The 17,142-nt window shown below is 42.2% G+C and overlaps 1 protein-coding gene across 1 annotated transcript in view; it reads left to right on the top strand.

Moving 5' to 3' along the window:
* Positions 1 to 17,142, top strand: part of ARHGAP15 (Rho GTPase activating protein 15) — a 690,583-nt gene that overhangs the window by 344,785 nt on the left and 328,656 nt on the right. The window contains exon 8 of the mRNA XM_077273018.1: positions 15,625 to 15,723. Within this exon, the coding sequence (XP_077129133.1) occupies positions 15,625 to 15,723 (99 nt within the window). The remainder of the gene's footprint in view (positions 1 to 15,624; positions 15,724 to 17,142) is intronic.

The raw sequence follows: 17,142 nt of genomic DNA, 5'->3' as shown, positions 1-17,142 counted from the left end.
TTTACTGCAAAAATGAACAGCAGACTGCGCTTACAAATGCAAAGGCCCACTGTCATTCGATTACCATCCGGAATGTTTTTTACAATGAGTCTTCATGGTGGTCGGATGTCACGTTACCCATCTGGACCATGGCCATTGCAGGGCGCATAGAATGTGTCTGCTTGACACTGGGCACAGATGCAGTATATACCCAGTATAAGCTTTAGATATGTATACATGTTCATATAGGTCATTCTTGAATCTGGTTTTTCTGAAAGTGGGTTCTGTGATATCCTGAGATCCTCTGGTCAAGTGTCCAGGGTGCAGCTTTTTCCTTATCTGTGAGCTGTAGAATACAGGAAAATGCTTCACGTCATTCTAAGTGATTGTGACCTCTTGTCGGCATAGCACCTGAGGATATAATTGATTTACCAGACAATTATGCACATCTTCTCTTGACATCACCGCCACATTACTACAAAGTACCAGTGATTGTCCGTTGTCTTTAACATTATGTCCTTCCTTTTTATAAAACTGAATCTTTCTAAAACTGAACTTCTTGTGTTTCCTCCCTTTACCGTATTTTTCGGACTATAAGATGCACTGAACCATAAGACACCCCAAATTTTGGGGTGGAAAATAGCAGAAAAAAGAATTTTATAAGATGGGGGTCCTTCTTATTGTCCGAATTTAAGGTATGTTACCTGAAGGCTGGCGGTGGTAGAGCGGGGTCACAGTAGGCATGATTCCTTCCTCTGGAAGATGGCAGCGGCTGAAGTGGGGCAATGCTGCAGTGATCCAGGGAATCCCAGGGGTGCGGAGCTTCAAGTCTGGTGTCGGCAGTGAGGCAGAGTCCCTTCATCAGGATGCAGAAATGTGATGATGACGCGGCCTGGTGTCAAAGGCGTGCAGAGCCGAGTGCATCGCCGGTTTCTCATCGGCCATCTTCCTGAGGCCGCACGTGTGCAGATTCAGACCTCGGTGGCCCACAGCTTCAGGAAAATGCCAGCCAAGATCTCAATCTGAGCGCGAGTGGCCTCCGGCGACAATTTTCTTGAAGCCGAGGGCCGTCGAGATCTCAAGCCCACAACCTCAGGAGAATGGAGCGTGAGAGGTCAGCCAAGATCTCAATCTACGCACGCGCCACCTCTGGCGGGTCACAGCTTCAGGAAGATGGCCGCAGGGAAACGAATGATGCACTTCACACTGCCCACCACCCACACCGAGCTTCAGCATCACCACACCTCTGCCTCCGCTGGTTCCCTGAACAAGGGACGCTGTTATACCACTGTGTTCAGACTATAAGACGCACCCCCCATTTTCCTCCAAATTTTTTTTGGGAAAAAGTGCATTTTATAGTCCGAAAAATAAGGTAAATCTGATATCATCTACATAGATGGTTCCATCATATCTCCCAGGCAACATGCTCGCTGTCTTGGGGATATATTTGACTCAGATCATTCCTTCACTCCCTATTTCTGATCATTTGATTGTTCATGCCACCTGCACCTCATAAACATCTCAAGAATTTGACATTTTCTTCATTTTTACTCTGCAAAAAACTCTTTCTGTTGCTTTGATTCACTCTCATTTGGACTGCTCGAACTCTCTACTAATCGGCCTCCCTCTTTCTACACTCTCCAGTCTATACAGAATGTGGCAGCTAGGGTCATAATTCTGTCCAGCCACTATACTGATGCCTGTACCCTATGCCAGCCATTGCACTAGTTACCCATCAGCTACAAAGTACAATATTAACGTTGCTCTCTCATGATAGCTCTCAACAGTTCTGCACCGCCCTACATCTACACATTTCTGTCCCTCCCTACCCATGCTCTCCATTCCACTAACGACCTAATACGAACATCCTCTATAATCCAAACCTCCTACTCCCATCTCCAGGACTTCTCTTGTGCTGCTTCATTTCTTTAGAATGCACTACCCTGGACAATATTAAGTTTACTCTAAAAACGCATTTCTTTAGACTCCCTTCACTAATCTAGCTATTCCCTAAGAATCTGGTCCTTTCTCTCATTGGTTCCTACACTCTCCATGCAATCAGTAGCACTTTATATCTGCACTTATACAGACACTTGCTGGTGACCGATTCATGCACCATTATTTGAATACCCCTATCTATTGATGACTGAATCACACACAGCAAATAGTCTTTTACCTTTTGTGTCCCCCTCTTATTCATTCATAGATTGAAAGCTTGTGAGCAGGGCCATCATTCCTCTTGTTAATGGTTGAAATACGTATAAAGTGCTACAGAATATGCTGATGCTATAGAAATAAAAAAAAAATATTATAGGACATAAAATCTAGAAAAAAATACTAAATAAAAAAAATCACAAATTAAAAAATAAAAATTTAATCATCAGCCTTATACAAAAAAAAAATTGGAAATCACTACTCGAGTCTATAAGATTTTAATATAAAATATGATATTTGGAGTAATAGTAAAAATCTAGAATTACACGTAACCTTCCATTATAAACATTCTGCTGGCTGAATTCAGAGAACCGGAATACAATAGAAAGGAGGTTTACATTTCATAATCACAAATCTTTGTCATAAAGCTCTAATTAAAAAAAAAAAGTTTGTACCCCCTTTTCAATTTTTATCACCCTACTTTTATTTTGCTAAAAATTTAGGATTGCAAAAAAAAAAAGCCTATTTATGCCTCAAGTCCGACGTGTACTAAGAAGGACTTTCAAAAGCAATTTAAGCAGCGGAGATCATGATTGAAATCCGAGCTGACACTTCTGTGATGTCTCACATTCGTGCACATTTGTTTTCCTGATATTTATGTAGCTCGCCCAAGTACGGTCACAGAACGAGGCGCCCGAGCCTCTAGAACATTTCAAGGCTTCACTATTTGCTCTTGTTGTCAGTTATAGATCATTTACGTCTATGATCACAAATTGGTCAATCACAAGCTCAGACTCAAAAGCTAACAGCTTCCACTGAAGTCTTTCCCCAAGGGTGTTGAAATTTCCCTAGTACAAAGTGCAAATATGCTTTAGTGAACCGTTCCAAGGCTCATTTATCAGAGAAAACAGTGGAGTCAATATATAAAAGTAAGCTAAAGGAATCTAAACACTAAAGAAAAAAAAAAAAGAAAAAAGGGATTTAGCAGCCAAAAAAAAAAAAGCTACAGACCGTCTTTGACTGATACAAAGTGAATTACCATATGTAATTAAGAAGTGGAGGCTTTCAAACTGTAGAGAGCAGTAGCAGCCTTTAAAAGCTACGTTGAAGAAGGAGAGCGACACTTCAGATGTATAGGAAAGAAATGACGGCAATCCTTTAGATTATATGGTCACCGTTTGCATTCGGTTTAACTCTGCTATGCCTGATCAAATCATTTTCAAATCAAAAGGGTTAAATTAAAATGACTCAAACTTTATTTGCATAAGGTTGGGGGTTAGACGACCGCTTTCCCTCCATCCGAGAAAAAATAGGTTCGATTGTGCTAACCACGCTCTGATCAGATTTTCTCAAAGGTGGAGAGAAAGAAAAAAAAAAAGTTTTACACCTTTGTCCTTTGTCTGTGAAAATCGAACTGTACCCTGATGTCATCTGAGCGCGGTCCGATATTTTTACACGGATCCATAAACATGAATCTGATTCTATCAAGCAAATCGTGGAAACTGTGATTTATTTTCGTTTTTGGGCTGGACCGTTCAGACAGAGAAAAAAGTCGGACGTGTGTACGGCTCCATAGAATAACATTGGTAAGAGCGAGATCCTTCAGAAAACGGGGTTGTCTCATTTTTGCTACCCAATTAGGGTTCATGGGCAAAATAGAAAGGGTTAACTGCTCAGGGCATTTCTCTAAAAGCAAGAGTGAACTGATGCTAATAACAAGTGGTGACTGTCATCCTGTTGGTCCCAGTTGTTAGGGCTAGCGGAACGCACCGGGTAAATATAAATGTTTTATTGAAGTAGATGCGTTCGCAGCCCGAGGTCCACCGTGCAGGAGAACCTGCTGCTAGTAAACGGCGGCACTATATGGCGGTATGAACCAGCTCTGTTAGTTTCACAGAGTAGCCGAGAAAGCAAAGCTCTGTGTCCTGTTTGACTTCACAGAGGCACAGGCTAACTACCCAAACGAGAGCAGTCCGTGGTCATGCATGCACACACAACTCCTCGCCGGAGGTGCCAGCATTCTAAGGGCTTATTTCGGCCAGGTCCCTGAATACATACACACACAATCTCCTCGCCGGAGGTGCCAGCATTCTAGGGGCTTATTTCAGCCGGGTCCCTGAACACACACTCACATGACCACACTGGCGCAAAGCACATAACTTTAGAAAGACACTAGTGCAAGGCCGTGCGGCCATGCGAGCCTTAAATAGTTGCAGCACATATAGGACCTTCCTAGGAAGACCAATGAGAGGCTGCTACAGAGCCTGCGCACCTACAGGACCTTCCTAGAAGGACCAATAGATTAGACTGCAGTATCTGAACATGTGACCCTCGATCTCCACTGAGAGATCTTACTCTGGGCATGCTCAGAATGGGAAAAGCAGGACTTAGTCCCAGAAGCATCTGCTCGCCGCTGCCCAACACTGGCTTCAATGGCAGAAGCAGGAGAAGCAGCAGTAACTCTTTGTACAGAGTCAGCCTGAGCGAGACGCTGGGACCGACGTCTCCGCTGAGCAGGCTCTACTGTGGCAGGAGAAGAATGGGAGACCACAGCGGAGATGGCCCGAGATTCCCCCTGTGCAGAGGGGGAAACTCGACCCTTTAGGCCATGTGCACACGTTCAGGATTTTTAGCGTTTTTTTCGCGTTTTTTCGCTATAAAAACTGATAAAAACGCGAAAAAAACGCTAACATATGCCTCCTATTATTTACAGTGTATTCCGCATTTTTTGTGCAAATGTTGCGATTTTTTCCGCGAAAAAATCACATCGCGGAAAAAAAAGCAACATGTTCATTAAAAATGCGGAATTGCAGGGATTCCGCACACCTAGGAGTCCATTGATCTGCTTACTTCCCGCACGGGGCTGTGCCCACCATGCGGGAAGTAAGCAGATTATGTGCGGTTGGTACCCAGGGTGGAGGAGAGGAGACTCTCCTCCACGCACTGGGCACCATATAATTGGTCAAAAATAAAAGAATTAAAATAAAAAATAGTCCTATACTCACCCTCGATGTCCCCCGCAGTGTTCCCGCCTCACCGCTGCACGCTGCCGTTCGGTTCCTGTAGCTGGTGTGCGGTGAAGGACCCTGCCGATGACGTCACGGTCCTGTGATTGGTCGAGACCGGTCATGTGACCGCTCACGTGACCGTGACGTCATGGAAGGTCCTGCGCGCACACCATCTATACGGAACGGACGCCGGTGAGGAGATCAGCTGTCTGCGGGTGAGTATAAGCATTTTTTTTATTTTTTTTATTATTTTTAAACATTCTATCTTTTACTATAGATGCTTCATAAGCAGCATCTATAGTAAAAAGTTGGTCACACTTGTCAAACAGTATGTTTGACAAGTGTGACCAACCTGTCAGTCAGTTTTCCAAGCGATGCTACAGATCGCTTGGAAAACTTTAGCATTCTGCAAGCTAATTACGCTTGCAGAATGCTAAAAAAACGCGAAAAAAATGGAAAAAAAACGCAAAAAAAAAATGCGGATTTCTTGCAGAAAATTTCCAGTTTTCTTCAGGAAATTTCTGCAAGAAATCCGGACGTGTGCACATACCCTAACACCAGTCTTTCTATGTGTTAAAGGGATTGTGCAATGAAGATAACTTATAGATTGGTCGGGACTGAGTACTGGGACCAGCAAAAAGCAGCATGTTTATCCCCATTATCTCGATTTAGAAAGAAGCACATGCCCGACCACCGTTCCACTCATTATCTATGGTCCTGCTAGAAAAAGCCGTGCGCAATGCTCGGCAGGCACAAAGGGAATGAATGGAGTGGCAGTCAATCATGTGCACTGCTGCGCTATCCTAAATGGGAATAAAAGTGCAACATTCTACCGATACGTCCTGGCAGACAGACCTGCGCCAATCTATAAGTCATCAGGATAGTTTATAACTCGTCTGCACAAACAATCCCTTTTAAGTGAATGACCTTTTATATGATTGGCCACGTTATACCGTATTATTTGGTGTGGCCGCTGCAGGGGATATGGGCAGCCAATGGAATTGTCTTTGATAAAACGGCACCTTTATCCTCTTAATATTAATGAGATGACTACTGAAAAGTGATGTGTACAGACCAGGAAGTGTCAGCGTATTATGTGGCTCAGCAACCTCATTAAAAAACTGCAAGATTTCAGGACTTTGTGATTTTTTTAATATGCCAAAAAATGTAAAATTCTTTTTCTCATAGCACATTCTTGGGTTGTCTCATCCTCATAATTAGGCAAAATTGCAAAATGCTAGTGAAAACGAGCAACTTTGCAGTTTACTTTGTGTTCAAAATATTTTTAGTTCTATGGTTTGCTGCTCGTTTCCTAGGTTTTTGGCTCCTCACTGTCTCCTAGGCAAGGAGCTCTTTGCTCCTGAGATGCTCTGAAGGAGGCCGGATCCTTGGATTTGGCCAGATTCCATGCTCTTCCCATTCTGCAGAGGCTGCAAGGTGCAAGCGGCGTGTGAGCACGCACACTTCAGACCAGGAGCACAACCATGCTGCTTGATCTGAATTGTCAATCTTTAGGAGAGCACCAGAAAACAGGAAGCTGGCAGGCAAAGAAGCAGTTTGCTCCTGAAGACAACGCCAAACAAATAAATGGCAATCAGAGTGGGGGTTTTCAGCCCTGGAGTGGCAAAGTAGATATAAGTCCCCTGTCATATACTCACCATCTGGCGTCTTCGGCATCGCTCCAGTCCATCTTGTGAGTGCAACTTCTCACTGACCGGAAGTCAGAAGTTACATCACAAGCTCACTATCTTACCTATTCCGAGGAACTTTAATACTAGCCGGCTCCCTATAATGGTAAAGATGTGTCTATTGTTCATTAAAGCCTCCAAAACCTCAATACTAATTGATTATATTATTGTGGTATCCTAGCAAAGCCCTGCAACTCCCATCACAACCACTGGGTGGCCATATTATTATTATTATTATTATTTATTGTTATAGTGCCATTTATTCCATGGCGCTTTACATGTGAGGAGGGGTATACATAATAAAAACAAGTACAATAATCTTAAACAATACAAGTCATAACTGGTACAGGAGGAGAGAGGACCCTGCCCGCGAAGGCTCACAATCTACAAGGGATGGGTGAGAATACAGTAGGTGAGGATAGAGCTGGTCATGCAGCGGTTTGGTTGATCGGTGGTTACTGCAGGTTGTAGGCTTGTCGGAAGAGGTGGGTCTTCAGGTTCTTTTTGAAGATTTCGATGGTAGGCGAGAGTCTGATGTGTTGTGGTAGAGGGTTCCAGAGTAGGGCTGATACGCAAGATAAATCTTGTATACGATTGTGGGAAGAGGAGATAAGAGGAGTAGAGAAGGAGATTTTGTGAGGATCGGAGGTTGCGTGTAGGTAAGTACCGGGAGACGAGGTCACAGATGTATGGAGGAGACAGGTTGTGGATGGCTTTGTATGTCATGGTTAGGGTTTTGTACTGGAGTCTCTGGGCAATGGGGAGTCAGTGAAGGGATTGACAGAGGAGAGAGGCCGGGGAATAGTGGGGGGACAGATGGATAAGTCAGGCAGCAGAGTTTAGTATAGATTGGAGGGGTGCGAGAGTGTTCGAGGGGAGGCCACAGAGCAGGAGGTTGCAGTAGTCAAGGCGAGAGATGATGAGGGCATGGACTAGGGTTTTTGCAGATTCTTGGTTGAGGAATGAACGGATTCGTGAAATATTTTTGAGTTGAAGTCGGCAGGAAGTGGAAAGGGCTTGGATATGTGGTTTGAAGGAGAGATCAGCGTCAAGGATTACCCCGAGGCAGCGAGCTTGTGGGACTGGGGAGAGTGGGCAGCCATGAGATGGGGGAAAGATGATGAATTCTGTTTTGTCCATGTTAAGTTTCAGAAATCTAGTGGAGAAGAAGGATGAAATAGTGGACAGACATTGAGGGATTCTGGTTAGTAGGGAGGTGATATCTGGTCCAGAGATGTAGATCTGTGTGTCATCAGCATAGAGGTGAAACTGAAAGCCATGAGATTCTATGAGCTGTCCCAGGCCAAAGGTGTAAATGGAGAAGAGCAGGGGCCCAAGGACTGAACCTTGTGGGACTCCGACAGATAGGGGGCGAGGTGAGGAGGTGGTGTGTGAGTGGGAGACGCTGAATGTCCGGTCTGTTAGGTATGATGAGATCCAGGATAGGGCCAAGTCTGTGATGCCAAGGGATGAGAGGGTCTGTAATAATAGGGAATGGTCCACTGTGTCAAAGGCAGCCGACAGGTCAAGGAGGAGGAGAACAGAGTAGTGTCGCTTGCTCTTGGCGGTTAAGAGGTCGTTGGTGACCTTAGTTAGGGCAGTTTCAGTGGAATGGTGTGACCGGAAGCCAGATTGTAAGCGGTCAAAGAGGGAGCAAGAAGAGAGATGGGAGGACAGTTCAAGGTAGACATGTTGTTCCAGTAGTTTGGAGGCATAAGGGAGAAGTGATATAGGGCGATAGCTAGATACAGAGGATGGGTCAAGAGAGGGCTTTTTGAGGATAGGTGTGATTGAGGCATGTTTAAAGCTTGAGGGGAAAACACAAGTTGTTAGTGATAGGTTGAAGAGATGGGTTAGGGTTGGAATGAAGACTGTGGTGAGGTTTGGGATGAGGTGGGATGGGAGCGGGTCAAGTGCACAGGTGGTGAGATGCGATCTTGAGAGTAGAGTGGAGAGTTGATCTTCTGTAATGGTGGAGAAGTTGGTTTTGGAGGTGGAGGGCTGGGAAGTCAGGAGGAAGGACCAAAACTGTCTCTGATGTTATCAATCTTCTGCTTGAAAAATGAGGCAAAGTCTTCAGCGGAGATAAGTGGGGAGGGAGGAGGTGCTGGGGGACGGAGGAGAGAATTGAAGGTGTTGAATAACTGTTTAGGGTTGTGAGACAGGGAGGATATGAGAGATGAGAAGCAGGTTTGTTTAGCTGTGGCGAGTGTGGTCTTGAAAGTAGCGAGGGACTGTTTGAATGCGATGAAGTGGTCGTTGGAGTGGGATCTTTTCCATCTGCGCTCAGCAGCCCTGGAAGCTCGCCTCAGTTCTTTGGTCAGGCTGGTGTGCCAGGGCTGTCTGTTGATTTTGCGAGCTTTGGTATGTGTAAGTGGGGCAGCAGATTCCAAAGCTACAGCTATTGTGGTGTTATATAAAGCGGCAGCGTCATCCGCATTGTGTATGGAACTTATGTCTGTGAGAGGGAGGAGGGATTCAGAGAATGAATGTAGGTCATATAAAGACACATACAGCACAACCAACTCCCGACACAGTATCCCGAAATCATGTTTTTTTTCTAAACTGGCAATTTTACATGTCTCATCTCAAGAAGTATTGAACCAAAAAAAAGATATAGGAGGAGACATCTGTAGCTGATTCAACACACAATTTTACTATTTCACTCTAAGACCAAGTGAAGGTAAAGGGAACATTTGTAGCTCTATCTGTAAAAACACACATCTGATATTATTATGGAGAACCAGATGCCTTCTGAGTCTAAAGGCCCTCATATGCACTAGAGGCAAGTCTGCGATACCAGCCAAATAAGGTAGAACCAGCTGAGAATCCAATGCATATGGGGGCCTCCCAAATCTGTCAGGAGAGTGATCAGGCAAGTGAAATTTGAATACTTGTATTCACTTGATTCCCAGTGCCAAATCAACCTTGCATTAGTTTGAGGGAGTCAATTAAAATGACTATCTACTGTAAGATCATCTGGCCAACAGTTATGTAAGATACATTGCCTGCCCCCATTTATTATGTACCTCTATAATTCCTTTGCTCCCCATGCTACTAAAGTTGGTCCCATTGTTTTGTTTTGGGGCTTCAAGGTTACATTTTATACCCCTTGACCTCACTATGTGGTAAAATGACCTCGTTCGAGATCACAAAGTCTAACTGCAATAGTTTGTGACTAAATAAAACTTGGAGACGAGCTGATCGGACCGTGGAGGAATGGCTCTGAGTCCAATGTCCTGAAATTCACAGGTCCTCCTAAATTAGTGATTCAATTCTTGAGGATTGGCCAAAAAAAAAAGAAATTGCCTGCAACATTTCCCACATTTCTGAAGACTCGAGAACGTGCTAATGGCCAACCAGGCAGGATTCCCCAAAAAAAGTTTTGCAGCTATCACATCACATGGCCTTCCACAGCCAATCAGAGGGGGTATCAAAGCCAAACTAAAAGATGAGGTTAGGTCAAGAAGCAACATTGTTTGTTTGCACAATGTCGTGATAGGAGGTCAGAGTGCAAAGCTCATTCCACTTACGGGAAAAAATTACTATTCTGACTTTGGTGTACGATTTCAGTGCTGCAGGAAACTTAAAATATAGTGAGTCTCAGTCTGTAAATAATAATCAAATAATCTGTAGGAACTGCTGTAGCTGTCTAGTCACTCAAAGTTACTGTAAATTGGTTGATTTTTGATATACTGCAGTAACAGCACCTGAATAGCTGCATTTTGTTTTATTCTTCACACACTGTAAAAAAGGAGGGGCTGTATTAAACCCCTCAGTGCTAATTTTGTCACTAAAACAAAATCCTGAAACCAAGGCTTGTGTATCACAGATGCTGTCCTTCCTGCATGTAAGACAGACAAGCCATATATATTTTCATTTTTATTTTTTATTTTTTTTTTATATTCAAAGGAGAAATGTCCACCACTACCACCACCACCACTACCACCACAACTGCTTACCACCAGTCATATAGGTAGAAGTTACTTGGACATTACTAAGGCTGTTATCATTGCATAGCTCAAAACAAGTTCAATACAGTCCACCTCAGAGTGTTATGCACCTTTTTACTGGCGGTTGGAGGCTTTTTAGTATCGCAATTTGCAGCAAATTTTTTCAACACAAATCAAATTCTTTGGGAAGATTAGTTGAAGCTGGTGAGTTCGAATTTCAAATGATTTGCTCATCTCTAAATAAAACCAGTGTCGCCGGTAGCACTCCATATGACTTTGATGCATGCACATATCATGAGATCTAGTTAGGCCAAAAACTGCTAACACTCCAATGTGCCATAATCTGCAAATCTCATGCAACCTTTAAAACTTTTTGTTTCAGGTTTTTTTTTTTTAAATAAATTTAAATTAAAAATATAGGTGCCAAATAGTAAGACAATGCAGCTATGCCGAGGACAGAGGCTTAAACCTCTGCACTTCAGTAATTCCTATTTTATTCTATACTGTTAAATGGTCTACTGGCACGAGCCATTTCACAGTATAGCATGTTTGTATATTAACATATTTTTCTCCGACATGCCTGGTTTCCAGTATTACTACATTTGTGTTAATTTTAGCACTTAAAATATGGACTGACAGAGCTGTGATGTGATGGTACAATTAGGAGCCAAATTGAAAAGATAAAAATAGCATTGCGCAGCTAATCTGTGAGGAAGAGAGCGGAGACTGTCTGTATGTTACAAAAGGTTTTATGTATCGATAGATAACCACGCTGCTCTTTGTAAGTGACTTCAAATCGTTTGCATATCTATGATTTTATTTTTCATTAGTATCATGATTATTGCTATCATTATCACATTTTATCTGGGAATGCTCAAGGGTTTATTTGCAAAAGATCATAGAGGCTGAAGCCAAGGGAGTACAATGTGTTCTTAAGGCCTTTAAAGAGGACCTGCACCATTTTTTTTCGAATATAGTAAACATAGTGCAGGAAGCGAAGACTAGGGAGAATAACATTTAGGCAAAACACCATATTTACCCAAATTGGCCATAGAAATCTGTTGCCCAATTGAGTGCTTGGCTGACATCTAATTCTTCCACATGCTTGTTGGACATTTTAGATAGCTGGACCGTCAAACCAAAATTGGAAGGTTTGGCAAACACTCATCTAATATGTATAGCTAGTTTAAACCCTGATGTGTCTTGGTATAAAAAGGTGTGTGGCTTTATAGTAACAAAAAATTGTGACTTAGTCTGTGTTCATATCATGTTAATGGTCAAATACAAAGTATTAAGGCAAAGTAGTTGGTGGTTATATATTAGAGTTGTTGATCAGGAGTGCACTGCTTCCCAGCCTCGAGACTTCCTGCATCTCAATGGGCGGTGAACTCCTGATTAAGTGACATTTTGGAACATCCGGATGACCCATAGTTTACACTCTACAATGTTGCAATCACAAGGGGGGGGCAACCAATAAAGAACAAAAAGCACCAGAAGAACCAAATTCATATAAAAGTAACAATTTTATTAACGCAAAAAATAGATAACAGACAGTGAATAGAGATCACAGGGAAGTGACAAGGGACTCACCAAAATAAGGTGGCAAAGCAGTACCCAACAGGCAATCAATAGTTCATGTATAATAAACCGATAGTCAGCTCAAAAAAGTGCCAGTGCATTGTGCTGAAATTTCATAAGGATATAAATATATACCAAATGTAAGAGATGCAGGAGCACCATAAAGTCTCATCACAAGATTGCCATAGCATAGCCTATGAGTAACAAGAGAGCATGACCCATAATAATAAAAGTAGATATAATTACCTGAGGGACCACGATGCCACCCACCCCAACACGCATTTCGGCGCCGTGCCTTGTTCCGGGGGTATCAAATGTTGCAATCACAAGTAGCTTTGCCTTGGCATTATCTGAGGACCACAGGGGCACTGTGATCTGGCCAGCTTCAGAGCAACACTTACCAGCTCTATAGATAACAGATTATAATTAGAGTTGAGCAAATTTCTTAGGTTCCCCGCTTATTTGGCAAGCTATAGCGCTTGCCGAATAAGCTGGAGAGGGAACCCAGATACATGGAGCGCACCTGCTGATTAGTTGATCGTTGCCGTAGCTGTATGTGTCGCAGCTGTTTTTTGGGCTCTCTATGCATGTGCTGTGACAATGACACAGCCATGACACATGCAGTTGCGACGGCGATCAACTGATCAGCTGGTGCGCTCCATGTATCTGGGTTCCCTCTGCAGCTTATTTGGCAAGCGCTATAGCTTGCCAAATAAGCGGGGAACCTAAGAAATTGTTCTCAACTCTAATTATAAGCACTGCATACCTTGCCTAAGAGAACCACCACCCACAATAGACTGCAAAGGTGGCCAGTAACCTTAGAATGGAGATGTAAAAAATCCCTCTGTTCTTAAGAATAGAGAGGATTATTAAAAAGAAGTAAAATGCTAAGTTGCTTATTTTAACAACCACTTTGCAATTTTGACAATTTATGATGATGAGAAAACCATCTTAGAGCTTGGCAGGTACTAAATGGAATTGGTGCAAATAACCCCTTCAAAGCACCACTCCAGTGAGGGTTTTTTCAGCGCTGTAGTGGTTCTTCTAATCTAAGGCCCATGGCTATAGACTTGCACTCTCTCTCCAGCGTGTTCACCTTTTTTTTAAGCACCTCTTTGGTCCCGCGGCACTATCTTGTGATAGCAACTTCTGACTGGTCGGAAGTCATAAGTTACATCTCAAGCTCTAAATGCAAGTCTATGAGAGCTAGAACAAGGCTTTCTTAAACTTGCATTGAGATGTGACCTCCGATTCTCTCCTTGAAACCCTGGAGTGAACTGGCAAGTTACAAACTGCCGGAGACCAACAGAAGCAACGGTGATAGAAGGGAAAGACTGCTGCAGGTAAGAATGAGAGTAGGAGCAAGAACCATAGTTTAGAAGCACCACTCCAGTGATATAATTAAAAAAAACCACTGGAGTGGTGCTTTAAAGAGAAAGAGAGTTGAGTCTCTATTGCCACTTATTGAAGGAAACAATCCTATATATCAATTTTGAAGCTTTCAAGGTCTTTGCTACATGACTTAGTATATAAATCCAAACCAAAATCTTCTCTAAAAGGAAAAGAACTCCATCTGCAGACACCTGTATCAGGTTCTTTTCCCCTTATCAAGTAGGATATTGGGTAGGTTGGTCAGAGACTTTTGACGGAGATCTAAGGCATAAACTTTGTTCTTGAGAGCAACAAGCTGACATTAGCGTTGAGGCACAAAACATGGCGGTTGCACATCAGGGTTGAGATGCAGAACTTGAAGGTTACCAGCATCAACAAGAAAAGTCTTGTAACAATGTAATTCACAAATAGAGGTGATTGCACTTAGCAGACAGGTTCAGCCACCTGTCTTAGCTATCTTGTCTTACAACTGACCACTAAACAGACAAGCTAAAAGGGGTTTGCAACTGCTTACATTATTTTAGCAGCCTGTTTCCCTACGTGTTCACCTCAACAGTTTTTGAAAGTGCACAAGGCTATTTCATTATCTAGCAAGTCTTCCTCTAGAACAGAAGACCAAACTTAAGATAAAAACAAAATGCACAAATAAAATGTAGTAAGTATATATGTAAATAGGAATAATACATGTAAATAACAATGCGAACTTTGTCAACACTATTTTGATTAAAAAAACATAAAGGCCATCCCACCACGACAAGGTGTACCCAGTCAGGGCAGTCCTTTCTCAAATGTTAAACCTTTCTATGTGTCAGTAGACCTGAAACTAGATGGCAAACCATGACCCAGACTCTATTGTTCAGACACCTGCCCATAGAAGGCTATAAAGACAAAATGCCCAGATAAAAAAGTGGGAGCCACGCCGTTTGTACAAAGTACAAAAAACTAAAGCAAAACCAAATGAGCCGGACCATATGTTGTTATAAGTGCGATGCGTAGCTGAACCTTTAACAGACAAGACTTAACAAAAAAAGAAAATGAGCAAATACAATGTAGCAAGTAAACTAATAAATAGTAATAGTCCATGTAAATAACACAGGGTACTTGGTTAACACTATTTTGATTTAAAAAAGCATAAAAACCATTGCACTGCGTCAAGGTGTACCCAACTGAGACAATTCTGTCTCTAGTATTAAACCTCTCTGTGTCAGCAGACCTCAAAGTAGAGCATGACCTATACCGAACTGTTCTGATACTTGCTCATAGGAAGTAATAAAGGTGAGATGCCTGACTCAAAAAGGGGGCAACACCCATCTAAAACAGAACCTTTGCCAATCCATGCTCCAGTGTCCTTAAAGACACCGTACATGCAAGGAACCATATTTAAGGATCTCCTTTCCACAAAATAGGACACTAATGCAATAAATAGCAGGGAACATGGAGTTGTCCTTTTACAGAGCTTGCATTCTTTTTTTCTCAAAATGAAATAATTTCTGATAAAAAGTAAACTAGTTCTTTCTACAAATTCTACTGAGTCATGTGAGATTTCTGATTGTTTTACAGGTTTCTTCTGGAAAGTATCATGCCAAAATATTCGTTTCTGAGCTATTTAATGCCAAATAAAATCAATGTCACTGTATTATGTAATTGTCTTAGATCCTGTTTATATTTCTTTTGTGCTTTTACGTTTAATTTACAAAGTTTCCACCCTTGACTTAGTATCATGACTGTAAGAAACTGCATTGATTTTCAAAGTGAAGGCTCCTTGGGCTTGTTAGTATGAAAGTAAAGAAATTCCCAGGCATTGGGCATGTTTGGTCTAAATAAATAATCTTTCAACAGTCCACTTGCTTACAATAAAATTTCTCCGCTCAGATCACAACAGAATCAGGAAATGAGTTTCTTCTACAGTCAGACGCAGACGTTACCATACAAGAATGGTTCTGTGCGATCCGGAATGCAATTGACAGCTTGGTATGTATAATACTTTGTTACCTTTTTCGAGAAAAGAGTTTTCAGAAGGACGGTGTGTTTATACAGTTTAGTGGATGGCTGAAATGACAGATATGCAGACAAAAACAAACAGCGCGAGCCGTCAATAATTAAATAATTAGGTCTTGATTATTTGGAGAATTAGTCATTTGCTTTTGACGTCCTGGGAAGGTTATGTTATCTAGGTGACAGCTCTGGAACTTTTACAGAACAAAAAAAACTTTTGTTCTTTGATTTGCATTCCGCCGTTTGTTTCAAGCACAAGAGAAAAAGAACATTGCATTAAAGGGGGGTATATCAGATATTTAAAAAAAAAAAATGTTGGAAACGTTTTCTTTTTCATATCACAATGTGTATTAAAAGTAAAATGAGTAATCTTGCAATTTTCACATTGGCCACTGGGGGCTGTTTAAGACTCGTACTTCCTGTCCATACAGGAAGAATTGACAACAGCTTCCTTATCATCAGAGGCCGGATTCCAATGATGCGCGACTCCTGTATACACAGCTGTATACACAGGTTCAGGTTACTCTGCTCACCCTCCCTTCATAATGACCTATATATTCCCTAAATAAAAGCTTTGATACAACCTGTCACCAGAAAAAACACTATTAACATGCAGATATGGGGTCAATCTTAATAGCGTTGTTATGCTGCATGCAGGGGAGAAAATTAACTTTATTTTCCCTGGCAGCGTTTCTTTTTCAGCCATGGGGGCGGCGCTGATGTGGGTTTAGTCAAAGCTCTGTCTTTGAGCGGCAGCTGGAAACCCGCCCCTGGCCCTGACTGACAGCCGGTCCCAATGTCAGCCCTCTGCCCCCGCGGCTGAAACAGCACCCCCAGCCATGATTGACACTGGCTCTGCTTTGGTGTTGACTGTTGATATCAACTATTAAGGCATATTTGTTTATACAGGTCTACACACACTTTTATGCAAATTTCTTTAAAGACTCCAATATCTGACTGTAGAAATCCAATATATTAGTTCAACAAGCTAGCAAAATCAATTCACATCACATGCACTGGGCAACCCCACACAGACACATATATCAGAAACCTCTCCCAGCAGAGTGTCCAAAAATCATATATTTTTTTCCTTCAAATATGGCTCTCTGTTGCCTATCAGGTCAGAATATATTGATCCAAAAGTAAAAGTAATGAAGAACACATCTGTAGACCCCAAAGAGCAGTTCACCTTTGTGGAGTTGTCGCAGCAAACGCATTTACCTTAGATGGATATGTTGAAAGTTTGGAAAATGTGTCATTCTTAGCGCTCCAGCCTTGTAACATCTTAAAAATGTTCATTTTTTTTCATCGCAGAAAGATCTACAATTCACTTATATTGATTCTCTTTGCTATGTCTGTTGCTTGGCCAGAAGAGGTGGTCATAGCTTATCGTTT

The sequence above is a fragment of the Ranitomeya variabilis genome, chromosome 7, assembly GCF_051348905.1.
Source record: "Ranitomeya variabilis isolate aRanVar5 chromosome 7, aRanVar5.hap1, whole genome shotgun sequence".
NCBI lineage: Eukaryota > Metazoa > Chordata > Amphibia > Anura > Dendrobatidae > Ranitomeya > Ranitomeya variabilis.
The sequence above is the reverse complement of the archived record's forward strand: the minus strand, read 5'-3'. Positions and strand labels throughout refer to the sequence as shown.